We start from the raw sequence: 16,984 nt of genomic DNA, 5'->3' as shown, positions 1-16,984 counted from the left end.
TTGTGGGATAAATAAAGGATTATCTTAACTCTGCATTCTGCCCCAGGTATTTTATAATTATTTAAAAAAAACAATTATTATTCTATATACATAATTATTTATAAGCATTTCCATCAGAAAACGCGTTCAAGTTACCTGGGAAATTATAAAATTCCGAGGTTAGCTGTAACTGTTGAGTTTATTAGCAGCTTAGTCGTCTTTTTGTGTAATTAAACTAATCACACCAAGTTCTCTCTGTGGAGGTGTTTTCATGTAGTCGTGTGTTGTCATATTTAAGAGAAGCAGATTCGACAAAAATGTTCTTTTAAAGAAAAAAATAACATTTTCCTGACTCTGTAAATATATTACCTATTTCGAAGACTATGATATCGGACAATATGCTTGAGTGTTAGTTTAATTTTTATCTTGAGTATTTTTGTGGTGATTTATGAGAAAACGAATCAGCTTCCGGTTTTCGTAAAATTGGTCAACAACGCGTCACGTCTCCTCGGTTCAGTTCAGGCGGGCTCGTTTGAAAGCAGCAACGTCTTCAGTCGTCCCGATGTGTGATGAAAGTAACTTTTATTAGCTATTTGTCGCGTTAATACGATTAAGTAGACACATGTTTACATTTAAAGCAAGGTCGACTTAAGATAGCGCAGCAAAGAAGAGTTTTTGTGTGAGTGTTTACACAACAACAACAACAACCTGAACACGTTGTTGTGGTTGATGTTTTCTAGCTGAACAAAAACTAGTTTTCATCTCCTAATTTCAGAAAACAATGGACCGACCAGCAAGGTTTGTAAACAGTCTTTTAAACCTTCAAACAACCTTTAACCTGATAATGTGATTGTCTGTAACACTGACGCGTTTCTTACAGGAAGTCAAAGGTTGTGAATTACTGTGAAGCCAAAGACTTTGATGATGGTGAGACGTTTGTTGACATTTGTTTACGTTGATTTTTCACAATTCCTATACAGTTGTATTATACTAATAGTGTATTTATTTATTTTATTTATCTATTTTACCTTTATTTTACAGCAAGGCAGCAAAAAAGAAATATAAGACAAACCCAGAAAGAAAGCACAGACATGAGAAAAAGAGACAAATACAGTCCAGAAGGTGAATAAAATAGAATAAAATAGAATAACTTTATTGATCCCAAACTGGGAAATTGTGGCTTTACAGCAGCAGGTTATCCAAACACACAATATGAGTAAAAAAACACAATGTTAGCAAATCTAAACATAATATAATATTAAATACAAAGTAAATAAGCACTAAAAATATCAAAACTAAGAATGTGACTATATACAACCAGGATTTAACTAAACATTACTAGTCTTAAATAGGAAGATTAAATATGAAAGATTAAATGTAAATGTGCAAAAACAGAGTCGTAAATGGACAGTATTGACATCAAGTTAAAGTGCATGAGTGTAGACATATTATAAGCAGAAACTATACAATATAACGGTGAGTAGACAGACAAATGAAGTGAACATGAGTGCAGGGATAATTTGTAAATGTAACATGTGCAGAACAGATTACAGTATGGAGAGACAGATATTATCATGATGACAGTTCTCTGCTCGCATGAGGTGAGCTGTTGTACAGAGAAGAAGAAGGAGGAGGAGGACAAAATCATGTTAAACAAAAACAAAAACACAACACACGCTAAAAGAACAATTATGTGATGATGATAAAATACTATGCAGTGAAACATTTACACTCTCCAAAATTAGCCATTAAAAAACTTGTGAGCCGAGTTTTAAAATCATTAAGTGATGAGTTCCTGCAATTTGAGTGTTTTTTTGAAGACTGTTCCATGCGGAGGGAGCAGAGTACATGAAGGCCCTCTTCCCAAACTCAGTACGAGTCCGGGGGACTGACGTAGATAGAAAGTCCAGAGAGCGCAAACTGTATGATGGATTTGATTTAAAAGTGAGGTAGGTGCAGAGGTATGAAGGGAGTAGTCCAGTAATTGCTTTATAGATGAAGGTGTACCAGTGAAGAAGCCTGCGAGCTGACAGGGACAGCATGGGACATCCAGCATGTGCAGAGAGGTAGAGCAGGCAGTCATGTACAGTACATCACCATAATCTAATAATGGAATAAAATCCATGTATCCATCAGGTAGTATGTAAACCCTCGCCCACACAAACATGTTATACTATCATACTTATCCACCATATAGCAGCTCTGAAGTCTGAAACAAATTGTTGTTTTTTTTCACCGCCAACACATCTTCATGTTCTCTCTCCATGTTTTTCTCAGATGAGGATTTTGCCTGTGCGAAGGCTCCGCCCAGTAAAAAGGCGAGGGAGGACGTAAAGATGGAGCACAAACGATCTTTGAGCAAGTCCTCCAGTCAAGAGTCCAACTTCCAAACCTCAGTGAGCCAGAAGAGCAGGTGATGTTACAAGAGAATGTGACATAAAGGAGCATGAGAATTGTGTCGTGGAGAAGATCGATAGCACATGAGAGAAGACTTAATGTGAGAAATCTTGATGTGGTTTTCACCCAAAAGCAAAGCAGACACATAACAGCACACAAGCGTTATATATGTCGCGTCACATCACGCATGATCACACGCTGGCTGTCCGTCACTGCACCTGTTAAAGATTTCATTCTTTGCTCTGTGAATGTCAGTTTCTCTTTTGTATTTAAGAGGAAAAAACTGAAGCTGAAGACTCAAATCATAACACTCAAAGGCTCGTCAGTTAACAGCTTAACAAAGTTTTCCTCCGTGTTGACACAAGTCTAAGCACAACAACACGGATGTGGATATTAATAATGCGCCACTATCTCCACTTTGTTAAAGAGCCCATATTCTGCCCTTTTTGGGGTTCATATATTTAATCTATGTACCTACTTTTGTACGTTCACAATAGATAAAGTCTGAAAAAAGTGTCTGTTTTCATGTACTGCTCCTCCTTGCTCCCTCTACGCTCTGAGTCCGTCAGCTGCACTCTGTTGAGCCCACACTGTTAGACCCCACGTGGGCCAAGTCTGCTCTGATTGGTCTGCCGATCCGCTCTGTCGTTATTGGTCAGTTGCTCAGCACGCGTCTCGGAAATTTCAACATGAGCTGCAGGACTTGCCACAACGAGCCAACGGGCTTAGATCAGTGATCTCACACTGACGATGACGCCGCACTGACACATTTTAATCGAGGGGGGCTAGAACCGAGCGTTACATGCACACAGATGTGCCTAAACATGCACAGGACACTTGGAAAACACACTAAAGGGCATATAAATCCAGAAAAAGCAGAATATGGGACCTTTAAATAAGCTCTGTTGAGGGAGAAAAATGAGTGCAAGTGACCTGTGGAGCTCCCTCGTTCTTTGTCCGTGTTTATGCGAGCGACAGAAAGGAAAAGAGAAACGGAGCGTCAGGGTAAAAATGGCGGCTTGTCGCTTGTGGGCTGTTAGGACTCTCCAACAGGAAATGATTGAATCACGCTCTTTTTGTCACTGATGCTCGCTGGCGTTGCCTGCTCTTAGGACTGACTGTAAAAGTTCCCACGTAGGTACTGACTTGATTGGATACATTTGTATAATGTCCCGAAATGTATTTAGAGTTTGTCAGGCAAGTCTGCTGCTCGGAAAGAACGACATCGACATCACGTGACTCGAGAAGGAGTGTTCACACACAGAGGAAAAACAAACAGTTCATATGTTGGCATTAGATGGGTGTGTGTGAGTTCTCGGATCAAAGCCCTGGTTACACCTCGCCCTTGTAGATAAACAGATTTTATAGATTAGACAGTCGTAGACGTAGATAAATCACATTTAAAAAGACACATGTAAATAAATAATTGAATCCTCAGAAGTTTAAATAAACACGTCAGCTGTGTTTTCATGGCGTCTGAGGGAAATGAAAGTTGAAAACCTTTAAAATAATCCAATGTTTCTTCATGTTACAGAAGACCACTGGATGAGCGGTTGCAAGAGAGAGATCTAGAAGCAGCAATAACACTATCCATGCTCAATGGTGCAGATGAGAAAAAGGACCAACCTCTGCCCACTAAAGGTATTACAGGATTTATAATCCTTAATAACTCCCACCCGCACTCTCAGGTCTGCAGATGCAAACCTCCTGTCCCCCCCCCCCCCTGCAGGACAAACCTTCGGGCTTTCTCTGTTGCTGCTCCCACCCTCTGGAACTCACTCCCAAAAAACATCTGAGACTCCCCCACACTCACCTCCTTCAAGAAATCCCTCAAAACTCACCTCTTCATCACTGCCTACAACCACTAACCCCCCCCCTCCCCCTACATTACTTCTTCATTGTACTGTCCTCGTCGTATTTTGTTTTGTTTTTATGGTTTTATATTTTGTCAAAACGTCTTTGAGTTCCTAGAAAAGCACTATAAAAAACAATTATTATTATTATTATTGTCTGTTGTGAAAGATCCACCACAGACGTTCAGTTTTTTGAACGTACATGACGCATTTTCCTGACCTAAATGTTACGGAGGGGAGGACTTCCGGTTGACTTTCCTCTGTACGTGTACGTCAGTGGAAACAAGGCGTCATGTTCCTTATATATTACATTTTTCTAGGAGATGCCAAGCTTCATGTTCCTGCCGATGAAAATACAGATCCAACTTCTCTGCACATTTCCAACTGCAGCGTGGACATTGCAGTTTTGGGTAAGTTTCCCTTCTTTCATCTTTTGTAGTTACGCACATTATGTCTTGACTTTAATGTTGTTTGATAAGGAAGGAAAGAGTTTGAAAATGATCTGCAGCTGGTTAATGTTTTTTTTTCCTCCCTCAGGCCTGGATGAAATCACATCAGAAAGAGGGTCCCTTCCCCCTTCCAGACAGAAAAGGGCTGCGGACAAGGATCAGTGGAAAAAGCCTGCTGAAGAAGATGAAGACTATAAGCCCAAACTGACACCAGGTAGTCACCAAGTTATCCACCCACCCACCACACCCCACCCCCGCCCTTTATTTACTTTTTTGTTGGTAAAATCACAATAATGCCTTTCCAGATTCAGAAAGTGATGAAGATTTCAGTGAACCGGCCGAGAGCGACGATGAGGAGTTCACAGTGAAGAAGGTCAGCAAAGCAAAAAAGACGGAGAAAGTTACCAAGACAACGCCGCCTCAAACTGCGTCGAAGAAAGAAAAGCAACCCCCCAAATCATCCAAACCAAAACCACAGGCAGCAGGTTCGTTCAAGACGGAGACGCTTGTGCATGTGCTCATAATAACGATGAGGTCATTATTAAGAGAACTGCTCTGTTCCCCACAGCCGCTTCACCACCAGTGAGAAGTCCTCCGACGGAAAAACTTGCACCCAAAAGACCTGCTCCGGCACCTGTGGTCCCCAAGTCCAAACCTGCAGTGTCTGTGAGCCCAGCGGGGGGCAGAGTACCCAAGTGGACCCCACCAGGTGCAATAAATCAAAACTATAGCTATGTTCACACATGCACAGGATAACCCTGAAATCTTTTCTGAGTCGCTTGTTCACACCTTCACCTCATAGGGGGAGACTACATTTAAACATATCCTTATATGGTCATATATCCTTATATGGTCTATGGTCACACACTAAATGCAGGATATAAACGTCATCCCCCCCTTCCATCTCCCTCGGGGTGAATTTTTCCAGTATATTTCTGTGTGAAACACCATGTGTCACATGGATCCCCCCGACTTCTTTCAGAAAGTTAACTCGAGTTCAGGGTAAAATCAGAGTGAAAAATGTTTGCAGGAAGTTTTGTGCCTCTGTGCTGTCTATCACAGACACTTGTGTTTTATTAAAATGAAGGCTCATAGGGTTACTATTTCATCCCTCAGGTCATGTCGGTAGAAGTCCCAACTCATCTCTGAGTCCTGCTGGAAGGTCCCCAGGTCAGGGCCTGCGGCTGGGACTGTCCCGTCGGGTGCGAGTCAAACCTCTGCACCCGAGCGTGACGAGCCACTGACTGAAACGTGTGTGGGTGCAGCTCGAGTCGGCAGAGTCCAGTTCTTGTTGTCCTTTTAGCTTTACGTCTTATTCTAAATATGTTTGTAGGTAATTGTCATTGTTTCTGTACAGGATGTTTTTTGCACCCTCAGTTTGATTTGGCAACAGAGTAAAAAGGTTCAGGAACAGGGACGTGGCTTTGTTGTCTCTCACAGTGTCATCGTCACATCCATATCCGGAGAGAACTGGTGTGTGTCGATTCTTCTCCCATCAGAGTTCACGTCTCAGATTCAGGAAAAATGTGGTTTGTCCATTTCTTTTTTTAATCTCCTAATTTCTCCCCTCTGTACCATTGTGAGTCCAGACTGTATATTATGTACATATATATGATAACAATAAAATTTAAAAGCAATGAGTGTATTTATCTATTTCAAAGTGGCATTTCAAATTCTAAAAGTTATAGTAAGTTTAAGTTTCTGGAATTGAGAGTTTGCCTGCCATTTTTGGGTTAGGGTAAAAAAAAAAAAAAGAATTTAAACAACATGGTGCCTCAGACTTCTGCTGTTGACACTGACTTGACAAATATTTTTTTTTACAGTGCTGAAGATCTACAAATCCTTTACGAGACAAAAAGCCAATTTAATCCATACTTGTTTGTTGTAGGATCATATAGTTCAAGGATGTCGAGTCCTGTTTGTTTGTGGTTCAAAAGCTCATGAATGCCCTCCAGGTGGGAGGGGTATCAAGAATTAAAACATGTTATTAGAAGCCAACCACAAGCCTCAGCTTTAACTCCCCTGAGTTATTAAAGTACATGAAGACTTCTGTCTGTGCAATGGAGGACATTATGGTTGCACAATTATTACACAGATGTCACCTCTTAACTAATAATCCAATATTTTATCTTAATTGATTCCCTTTAATTTAAATAAGGATGTCCCAGTTTCGCAATTCATCGTATTTTGATGCAGTGACAAACAGGATCTGGATAAGGTGAACCAGATTGTCTCTTTTTTTGAGACAATTTAAAAAAAAAACACTTGCATCCTGGTTAATCCTTAAAAAAAACATTGAGAAAATCTGTCATCAGAGAAGCTGAGCCTCTCTTTGTTTCTCCTCCCAGTTAACTAAAGCCAATGGTAAAGATCCTGCATCCCAGGTGGAATGAAACAAAGAGATGTAGAGAAACTGAAAAACTGCTCTGCAAACTAATCCTAAAGTCAAGATGTACCACATGCCACACAGCCTGCTTTAAGGCCATCACTCCTTTCTTAAAAAAAAAAAGAGGACAGAACGGCTACAGTCCCGTCGCCCTGACCTCGATAAAGTGTCACTGGAGTCTTTCTCGAAACAATAAATGTATCTATAGAATTGGGAAAACCAGCTTTTCCATCTCGATATAACAAGAAAAAAAGAATTGAGATCTTTAGAATATGGCTGCATGTTCTAAACATATGTTCATTGTTTTGGCACCAAAAATACTGAGACAAATTCCTTGTATGCGTAAACCTACTTGCCAATAAACTATATACCGACCTCAGGATATCAGATGACACGGCTATAGGGCATCAGTGTGTGTGTGAGTACAAGGAGTGTGGAGAAAAAGAGAGAGAGAGAGAGAGACAGCATCTGAAATCAGAGGCAGGTGAATTCCTCCTCCTCCTTTCTCTCAGTGAAGTGAAGACACTCACCGGAGTGGCAGAATGAGACCTGGTGGGATTAAAGGAGCACTTCTCCTCTTGGCCGGCGGCGCGGCTCTGTTTTACCTGTTCTCCATCAAAAGAGAAGTCCTCATCCACTCAGAGAGTCTGCAGAGGGCCCACAACAATGACTCCATCAGGGGTCAGGGGATGGTCAAGAGGATGGAGAGGATGGAGGCAGACATCAACAGGCTGTGTGAGTCCTTGAGAAATAGTTTTGTGATTGATATGTTGAGGAAGTAGTCGATGTAATCTGCGCTGAATTTTAGTGTGGTGTCACTACTTTTACTTAAGCACTGATTTTGAGATGAAGTTTGAGTAACTCGTACTTCACTTAAAATGTTTCATTTTTTTGGGAGGCAAATCTTTAAAAAGATTGTCCAATGAATTCCCACTTTCTGTTGATTGATTGGTCGTTTCTGTGACTTTGAAACGTTCACTTCACCATACCACCATACCTTGTCACATCTTGTGTTGATTAACTAGCTCATGTAGCCTTAACCAGAACAATAACCCTGACCACACTCCTGTAAAAACAAACACGGACCAGGACCAATTTATGTAAATACCACTTAAAACATTTTTTAGATTTGTTTCAACTGTGTAATTTAAAAGATCTCTATGATTAAGTTAAAACAGAGGTTGAAAGACTTCAATCATGTCCCTTCTTTTCATGTCACTACCGAAACACATACTGAGTTTTAGTGGCTTGGCTGAGCCTAGATTTAAGCCACACCCCTGAATTTTTGACCAGGAAGTGACATTACATCCCTGTCCCCCACGGCTGAATGATAAGCAGCTAAATCCCATAATTTTTAAATAAATGTGTTCCAAAGTCTGAAAATCAGTGTGTAACTTTAAAAATTGTCACTACCGAACACACATTCTCTTCAATTATGTAAACCTTTTGGGGTTTTATGCAAATTATTATGTTTCTATGGGTGTACACCTCTTCAAAGATGTGTTTGCTAGCCATGTGCTTGCTAGCATTCTTTAATTATGCTCAAAATGAGGTAGAAGTGTCACTACCGAAACATATGGTCAAGTTCGGTAGTGACATTATAATTTCGGTAGTGACAAAATGGAATGGTAAAGTAGTTAAATCTCATCATTTTGAAATAAATGTGTTCCAAAGTCTTAGAATCAGTGAGTTTCTATTAAGTATCATCATTTCAATCATCTATTTACTGCAAATAAGCAATTGATAAGTAATATTTGTACTATAAATGGTCATGGATGAACATTTTTCTTCAAAAATCAATTATTTTATTGACCACTAAACATACTTGCTTGTAATATTCCCAACATCAGGCATGTTATGAGTTAAATGAAGCAATAAGGTTGAAAGAATATGATAAAACACTACAAAGAAAATACTGGTCACTACCAAAACACTTGTTGTTTTTACAAAAATATATATACAGTATATTGAGTTATCAACTAAAATGTTATGATACTGATTGGTTAACTGTATGTTCCATCTCATAAATCATTAACTCTGAAATTAATTCCAATCAGCGTTTTACATTTTAGAAAGAAAGATTGCACATAGATTTTGAAGAATTTTAAAAATTGAAATTTGAAATTTGTTAAAAAATCATTTTTATTGATTTTATTGTGAAAACCTTCAATAAAAATGTGTAAAAATAATCTTTATATACTGTAAGGGACGTAAACATAATACTAACAGGATAACATAATATTGTTTTTATCATACTTTAATACTATGTTTCGGTAGTGACAAATTTGGGGAGAGGAAAAACATTCAAAAACAGTCTAAAAATACAATATCAAATTTGACGATTCTTTTACTTGATATGTGTACTTCAGATATGGTACAATATATATAGGGAAAAAAATTGGCAATATTACTTAATTACTTAAAAAATTCTAAATATTTCCAACCTGACTTTGAACCAATTTGGTAGAATGGCCCATAAACAAGTCTCTCTTGTCTTTAGTGACTCTGGTGGGTAAAATTGAAGACAGCGAACCGGTAGCAGAGAAGGAAACAGAGGTGAAGATGGAGAAGAAGGGGTCGGTGAGGAAACTGTACCCCAACTCGCCTCTGTTCAAAAAGTGGGGTGACGAGCTGTCGGAGGAGGAGCAGAAGGAGGCTGAGGAGTTGTTTCAGAGTTACGGCTACAACGCCTTCCTCAGTGACCGGCTGCAACTCAACAGACCGATCCCGGACACCAGACCCAAAGGGTGAGTCACCATGTTACCCACACCATGTTAAGGTCTTACTTTTAAAACTTCCTCAACTCCTACACCTTTGTAGATCTGTGTGCACATTTTCGATCTATTTAACCAATTACTGATCGATGACATCTCCATCAAAACTGCCCTCAACAGAAAAAAAAACTGCAATGTTTTTCCTTTCCACAGGTGTGCTGAGAAAAAGTACTCAGAGGATCTTCCCAGCATCAGTGTTATCTTAATCTACCTGAACGAGGCTCTCTCCATCATTAAAAGGGCGATCCGCAGCATCATAGACAAGACACCAGCTCGGCTGCTAAAAGAAATCATACTGGTGGACGATCACAGCAGCAACGGTGGGTCTGCCTGTTTTTAGCTTTCAATCTAGTAGCAGTCTGTTGTAGATTAGATGTGGTCGTCCAAAATGGTTCACTATAATAAATCTTTATCTTCCAGAGGATTTAATGGGCAAACTGGATGAATACATCATCTCCATCCATGAGGTACGTCCAGGCCTGGTGAAGAGAATCCGGCATTCACAGCAGCTCGGACTCACCCAGGCAAGACTGTCTGGGTGGAAGGCTGCTGTGGGGGACGTGGTGGCCATCTTGGATGCTCACATTGAAGTCCATGTGCAGTGGTTGGTTTAAGTGTTGAGTGGTCTCAGTTGTTACAATTCAGTTTTTCTCTCAGTTGATAGAGATTATAAAACCTGTGATCCCTCTTTATGCTTTGTGTGTCCAGGGCAGAGCCACTGTTAACTCGCATTAAGGAGGATAGAACTGTCATACTGACACCAGTGTTTGACAAAGTCCACTTTGATGACTTGACACTGACTCCATATAGAACATATGCACATGGCTTTGACTGGGCTCTGTGGTGCATGTATGAATCATTCAGACCTGAGTGGTACGCTCTGAACGACGAGTCACAACCTGGAAAGTAAGTTTCTCTTCTTAAGAGCAATTTTAACTAAAAACACAAGTAAAAATTGTAAAAAAAAAAAAAGTTTAACCTTTTTTAATTTCATCCACAGAATTAGCCAAAGTTGATTAAGACACATTTATGTTTGATGAAATGCAGCTGGGGGAGTCAGTTAGCGTGCTTTCAAGCTAGCTAGCCAGCTAGCTCAGTAGCTATAGGCTAGGTCACTGCTCCAAGCTGAGGAGAAGTCAAACAGAAGACTCAGATTTTAATACGTATTAACCATGCGCAAATATGCCAACTGATGAGTTTTTGACATGCTGGGTTATTCTAACCTTTGGAGGCTTGAGGACTTCTCTGAAAAACAATGTGAAAGGATTTTCCATTGGTTCAAATAAATCCTTTAAAGGCTTTATATGTGATTTTTCACTTAAATGTAACAGAAATCAAGTATATCCTCTGAAAATAACTCTGTGAGTCATGACTGTCTACAATGGGTGTAACACCCGAGTCCCACTGTCTGTGATGTTTTCAGAGTTTTCAGAGTCCTATCTTCAGTTTGTTTACATCGCCTGGACGGCCGGCTGACTCCTCCCCTCACGTATAAAAGTTGTTTAATTGAGGGACTAGAGAAAAGAAGAATAACATACTGTACTCACTGCTTAACTGCGTTTCTAGATCACGCTCATTTCAGGTAAATTTGGTTTCATTCTGGTGCTCAAGGGCGACGTCTGCTGGATCAAAAAATCGCATATAAAGCCTTTAACCAGCAAACGGGGAAAAAAATGTACTTTTAGTTTTAAAAAGGGTTTTCTTTAATAGGTTTTCTTTCATTTCAAATTGCTTAATATGTCATGTGTCCTCAGGAGCCCCTCTGTCATGGGGATTCTTATAGCTGATCGCAAGTTCTTTGGAGAGATCGGGAGCCTCGATGGTGGAATGAAAATATACGGTGGGGAAAATGTGGAGCTGGCCATCCGGGTAAGAGTACGAGTAGCAGTATGCTATTGTTAGCATCACATTATTTACAGTAAGCAAGGCTAAAAATAAGTGATGAATTACCAGAATCAATAATGACATATTTAGCTTTGGGCATGTTGTGTTGGACAACGTTTCTTGCATATTTCCTTTAACCAATGTTAACCATTGCTTAAAATAGTCTAAATGCACAACATCTGTGTCTTTAAAAATGCAGTTTAAATAACCTTTCATGTGTTGGCAGGTGTGGCTCTGTGGTGGAAGCATCGAAGTTATACCTTGCTCTAAAATCGCTCACATTGAACGGTATAACAAGCCTTACCTTCCTGACTTAAGTTCAATGGTAAAACGAAATGCACTGAGGGTTGCAGAGGTGTGGATGGATGAGTATAAAAATAATGTAAACCTTCTCTGGAACCTTCCCCCTGAGGTAAGGGACAACATTTTATTACTTGTATAAACTCCTACTTCCAAATAAACACATTTGACTTCATAAGAGTTTTATTTTTCTCATATCCACAGAATCATGGGATAGATATTGGGGATGTGTCTGAGAGGAAAAAGCTGAGAGAGAAACTGAATTGCAAGCCATTTAAATGGTATCTGGATCATGTTTACCCCATGTTGGATACTTTCAGTGACGTGCTAGCTTATGGAGCGGTGAGTAGAAGCTTTACAGGACGCTATACATTCCCAAACAGCAGTCTGAATTGCTAAAAGCTGACTTCAATAAACTTCTAGTCACTCTCACATCCCTGAACGGTGCTGTTCCTCCCTCATTTAAACATGCTATAGTGTAGCCCTTGTTAAAAAAAAAAAACGACCTGGACCCCATGCCACTTTCCAACCACAGACCCATCTCAAAACTACCCTTCCTTTCTAAGGTGCTAGAAAAGTTTATTCTGGAGAAATTGCTACCCTACCTTCATCATAATAGTATTTTAGACAAATTTCAATCAGGTTTCAGAGCAGCACATGGTACAGAATCTGCACTTCTCAAAATCCACAACGACCTTCTGCTTACAATGGACTCTGGAAACTGTGCTTTCCTGATCTTACTGGACCTTACTGCAGCATTCGACACTGTCGACCACACAATTTTAATTAATCGCCTGCAGCATTGGGTTGGTGTTGGGGGCACAGCCCTGACTTGGTTTACATCATACCTGAACAACAGAACCTTCTCTGTAAACTTAGCCAACGCCACATCCTCCCAATCTGGTCTGAGCTGTGGGATACCACAGGGATCCATCCTAGACCCTCTACTATTTTCACTATACTTGCTCCCATTGGGTCAAATTATCCAGAAGCACAACCTCTCATACCACTTCAGATGACACTCAGCTTTATCTACCGGTCAAACCAAACAATCTCGCAGAACTCACCTCTCTTACACAATGCCTTGAAGACATAAAACACTGGATGGCCCATAACTTCCTACAATTAAATGAGTCAAAAACCGACTCAGAAAAACCCTACGCCAGGATCCTTGGCTTTATCTTTGACTCAGGCTTTACGTTTGATCGGCAGGTAAATACAGTTGTCAAATCCAGTTTCATTCAGCTCCGTACAATTTCCAAGCTAAAACCTATCCTCTCATTCAGTGACTTACAGACAGTAGCCCATGCGCTCATTTCATCCCGGCTTGACTACTGCAATTCTTTATATACTGGGATAAGCCAGTCGTCCCTGTCCCGTCTGCAGCTGGTCCAAAATGCTGCAGCAAGGCTGCTGACTGGAACCAAGAAGAGGGAGCATATCAGTCCTGTCCTAGCGTCCCTTCATTGGCTCCCAATACGATTCAGAATCGATTTTAAGATTGTGTTGTTTGTTTTTAAAGCCCTGAATGGCCTGGCCCCCCTTTATATTACCGACCTCCTCAGGCCGTACACCTCATCTAGGCGCCTGAGATCATCAGACATGGGCCTCCTGGCTGTTCCCTGCTCACGGCTCAAGCTAAAGGGAAATCGGGCCTTTTCAGTAAAAGCCCCTAAACTGTGGAACAACCTCCCTGATTCCATCAGGTCTGCACCCTCTGTTGACTCTTTTAAGTCCCGTCTCAAGACATACTTTTATATTTTAGCATTTGAGTCCTCTGGTCCTGAATAGACAATTTCTTTCAGGTTCCTTTGTTGCTTTCTTTATATATTCTTTCTTTATATATGTATACATATATATATTTCTCTCTTGTGGACGTTGTGATCTCAAGTTGTTTTTTCTTTTTTAATGTATTGTACAGCACTTTGGTCAGCTGTAGCTGTTTTTAAATGTGCTTTATAAATAAATATGACTTGACTTGACTTGACTATTTAAAAAAACTTTAAGACCAAGTTTATACGAGAACGATTTACTGAAAACAGACGTTTTTCTTTTTCGGTTTAAAAAAGTTCCTCTTTCAGGCGACACGTTTTGATAACAACCTCAAGTGGACGCTTGATGAACTGCAGTTTTTTGCACCTTTGCATTGTTTTGTTTTTTTTTCCCAACAAACAACTGGGAACAAGCGATGTAAATGAGAATGCTAACAGACTAAACTATCGATTATAACTATCTACAATTATAGCATAGAAAATTAAAAAGGAAATTAAAGTAAAAATTCATTGTTCCTCTTATTTTCAAAAAGTCCCATGGAAATACAAGAGAGACTCACCAAAGCACAAAGTGTTTATTAATCTACTGCAGGAAACACTTCCAAAATCTTTCTCTGTTTGGGCAGCTAGTGTTAGTGTCACTTTTGTCATCTTTCTGCATATACAGTTCAGGAATTCATTTTTGGCTTTTCATGAGATTTGATTAGAAAAAAATAATTTGCATTCCTTTAATTGTTCTTGTGGTTTGAGCCTCACAAGCGACATCATCAGTTTGTTGTACTGTTGTTTATAATGGATACTTTGAAGACTAACTTTGTGTTCGTGCCTCTGTTGACAGCTAAAAAATAAACTGAAGCCGGATCACTGTGTCGACCAAGGTCCAATGCCAGGAAATACACCCATTTTGTACCCATGCAATGACGCCTCCCCTCAGGTTTGATGAGAGATTCAACTACTTGCAAAACAAACTTTTTGCTTTTGTTAAAAAAAAAATGTGGATAAAACTTTTCTTTTGTGCAGCTCTGTTGCTATCGTGCTGATGGAAAAGTCTTGATTGGTGAACTCAAATCTCACACGTACAGTAGCAACCGCTGTCTGGTGGATCCATCCAACGGCCTCTACCCGGGACTATACGAGTGCAAAACAGCTCAGAGGGAGAACTTCAACATGCTGTGGGACTTCAAACAGGTCGGTAATACATTTTTTTTTATAGTCTGGACAGGCCAGTCCAGAGGAAATGAATGATTTTATTCATGTGTGTTTTTATTCCCAGGGTGGACAAATCCGGAACAGAAAAACAAACAGATGTATTGAAGCTGCGATGGATGTAGACGGCTTGTACAAACTGATTGTTCAGAGGTGCACTGGTCAGAGCTGGACCATACAATATCCAGTCACAGAAACCTGGAAGGTTGGAGGGCAGAAAGACCAGAAAAGTCCTGAGGCAAAGATCAACAATGACTCCTTGTCTTAGGGACGGTTTCAGTATTCTGCTCTGGATGACTTGAGACTTATAGGAGAGACATTGTGAGCGGGATCCCTGCAATTCAAATTTTATTTTTGAACTGCCTTTTTTTTTTCAAATATCTTTATTGATTTTCTAATATACAATTATATAACAAATATTACTCAACAGTTTCACAAAGGCGAGCCGTGTGATAAGTGGAAGAAATAAAGGGAGAGATCACATCTCGGCCGGCCGTACACAGACCAGCAACAAAAACAATACAGAGAAATCTGAATTGTAGTAGAACAACAGATATAACAAAAATCAATTACAATGCTTGTCAGTCTAGTACCAATATATTTTAAGAATGGGGACCAGATATCATAGAAAACCTTTATCATACACTTAGATCTGTAAGTCAGATATTCCATGGGTGATATATCAAAAATAACCTTGTGCCACCCAGCTATTGTTGGAGGTTTGCAATCTATCCATTTCAGCAATATATTATATATATTGCTGAAATGGATAGATTGCTACAGGGAGATGGGTTAAGATCAAATAAATCATATGACTGGACATGATTTATTTGATCTTCTCTCCCTGTAGTAGAGAAGAAGTACAATGTTTTTGTAGTTGTATTACATTAGTCAAGTGCAAATTCATGATTGATATTATACTCCCATTGTACAGTAAGAGCTTCTGTGAGTATTGTATTGGTAAAAGCCGAAATATATTTCATCATTGGTTACGAAACAAGATAGCTTAGAAAAAAAACAACTATTAGTTGTACCAAAGTTGAACCCGCTGTAAAATATCCTTGTCAACATATTGTCTGACAGCAAAGGATGTCTTCTCATGCAGCAAATTTCAGATTTTTAAGAGTAAGCCTTTCCCTTTACATGACAATGGACCCAAATGTAAATTGCCTGTGGTCGTCACAGCTTTTAAAGAAGTAGTGGAAGCATGAAAGCTCAGAGAAAGAACACTTAAATTAAGCCAAAATTATGTGGCCTGATCCAACACCTTAGCATACATAACCTTTCTCACCAAGTAAATGACAAAGTACCACTTTTACCAAACATAAACTACAAACATATTGTATGTATTTATTTGTTAAATGCTAATCTGTGAGCCATGAGTTTAAGTCAAAAACCATAGGATTGATATCAAATGAGAGAAATATGAAAGATTCATGACATTCACTACACAATATCCATTGTAAAGCAATCGCCAGACAGGATGCCATCCAGCTCTGCACAAAACTCAGGGTATGAGCTGTAGGTGCATGGTAACTCAAGAACTGCTCCACATGTGTGTTCCACAAGCTTGTGACCTAATCCTAACATAAACATTACTTCAATTGTGTCTTTGCACAGCACAGTGGAACCTGTGCAGAAGCGTAAGAAGATCTCCAGTTTCCTTTGGTCAATGCTTCTCACATAGCGAATGAGGTAGTTCAGGGCTGACTGCTGGTCTCTTTGATTCATAAAGTTCCATTATGTTGTTTTTGGTAATGAGTGCTGACAAGGCACTGTAAATAACAGAGTGGAAACAGTCAATGATGAACTTTGGCTCTTGAGGAAGAGCTTTCTGTGCCAACCTTAAAATGGAAACATGCATGTTGTCTTTAGAGGGCAGGTTGTGTGAGCCCATTCTTGAGAAGAGGTCCAGCAAGTCTTCTTCATCAGTTTCATCCATGTTGCCCTGTAGTGCTTTTTCAACAGATGCTCGCTCAGACAC

At 39.7% G+C, this 16,984-nt stretch overlaps 2 protein-coding genes across 2 annotated transcripts; both read left to right on the top strand.

Moving 5' to 3' along the window:
* Window positions 1–464: 464 nt before the first annotated feature.
* Window positions 465–6,315, top strand: rad51ap1 (RAD51 associated protein 1). The gene is made up of 9 exons (XM_061029260.1): window positions 465–777; window positions 860–906; window positions 2,257–2,392; window positions 3,911–4,017; window positions 4,550–4,639; window positions 4,767–4,892; window positions 4,984–5,163; window positions 5,247–5,387; window positions 5,795–6,315. The coding sequence occupies exons 1-9, from the start codon at window positions 761–763 to the stop codon at window positions 5,920–5,922; spliced, it is 972 nt and encodes a 323-aa protein (XP_060885243.1). The 5' UTR covers window positions 465–760; the 3' UTR covers window positions 5,923–6,315.
* Window positions 6,316–7,555: 1,240 nt separating this feature from the next.
* On the top strand, window positions 7,556–15,403 carry LOC132956089 (probable polypeptide N-acetylgalactosaminyltransferase 8). The gene is made up of 11 exons (XM_061029258.1): window positions 7,556–7,799; window positions 9,565–9,811; window positions 9,992–10,158; window positions 10,259–10,442; window positions 10,547–10,744; window positions 11,593–11,707; window positions 11,949–12,134; window positions 12,227–12,364; window positions 14,633–14,728; window positions 14,815–14,982; window positions 15,068–15,403. Exons 1-11 carry the CDS (start codon window positions 7,607–7,609, stop codon window positions 15,266–15,268), a joined length of 1,893 nt encoding a protein of 630 aa, XP_060885241.1. The 5' UTR covers window positions 7,556–7,606; the 3' UTR covers window positions 15,269–15,403.
* Window positions 15,404–16,984: the final 1,581 nt, after the last annotated feature.

The sequence above is a fragment of the Labrus mixtus genome, chromosome 22 (assembly GCF_963584025.1).
Source record: "Labrus mixtus chromosome 22, fLabMix1.1, whole genome shotgun sequence".
NCBI classification, from domain to species: domain Eukaryota; kingdom Metazoa; phylum Chordata; class Actinopteri; order Labriformes; family Labridae; genus Labrus; species Labrus mixtus.
Note: the sequence above shows the minus strand (reverse complement) of the source record. Positions and strands in the feature narration are given on the sequence as shown.

Bases quoted from the DNA above. Each gene is read 5' to 3' on its own strand.
- rad51ap1 (XM_061029260.1), top strand. The intron at 907-2,256 runs GTGAGACGTTTG...TGTTTTTCTCAG, and splicing joins AGCCAAAGACTTTGATGATG to ATGAGGATTTTGCCTGTGCG. The intron at 5,164-5,246 runs GTTCGTTCAAGA...TGTTCCCCACAG, and splicing joins ACCAAAACCACAGGCAGCAG to CCGCTTCACCACCAGTGAGA.
- LOC132956089 (XM_061029258.1), top strand. From the start codon at position 7,607: ATGAGACCTGGTGGGATTAAAGGAGCACTTCTCCTCTTGGCCGGCGGC. The intron at 11,708-11,948 runs GTAAGAGTACGA...ATGTGTTGGCAG, and splicing joins ATGTGGAGCTGGCCATCCGG to GTGTGGCTCTGTGGTGGAAG. The intron at 14,729-14,814 runs GTTTGATGAGAG...TCTTTTGTGCAG, and splicing joins GCAATGACGCCTCCCCTCAG to CTCTGTTGCTATCGTGCTGA.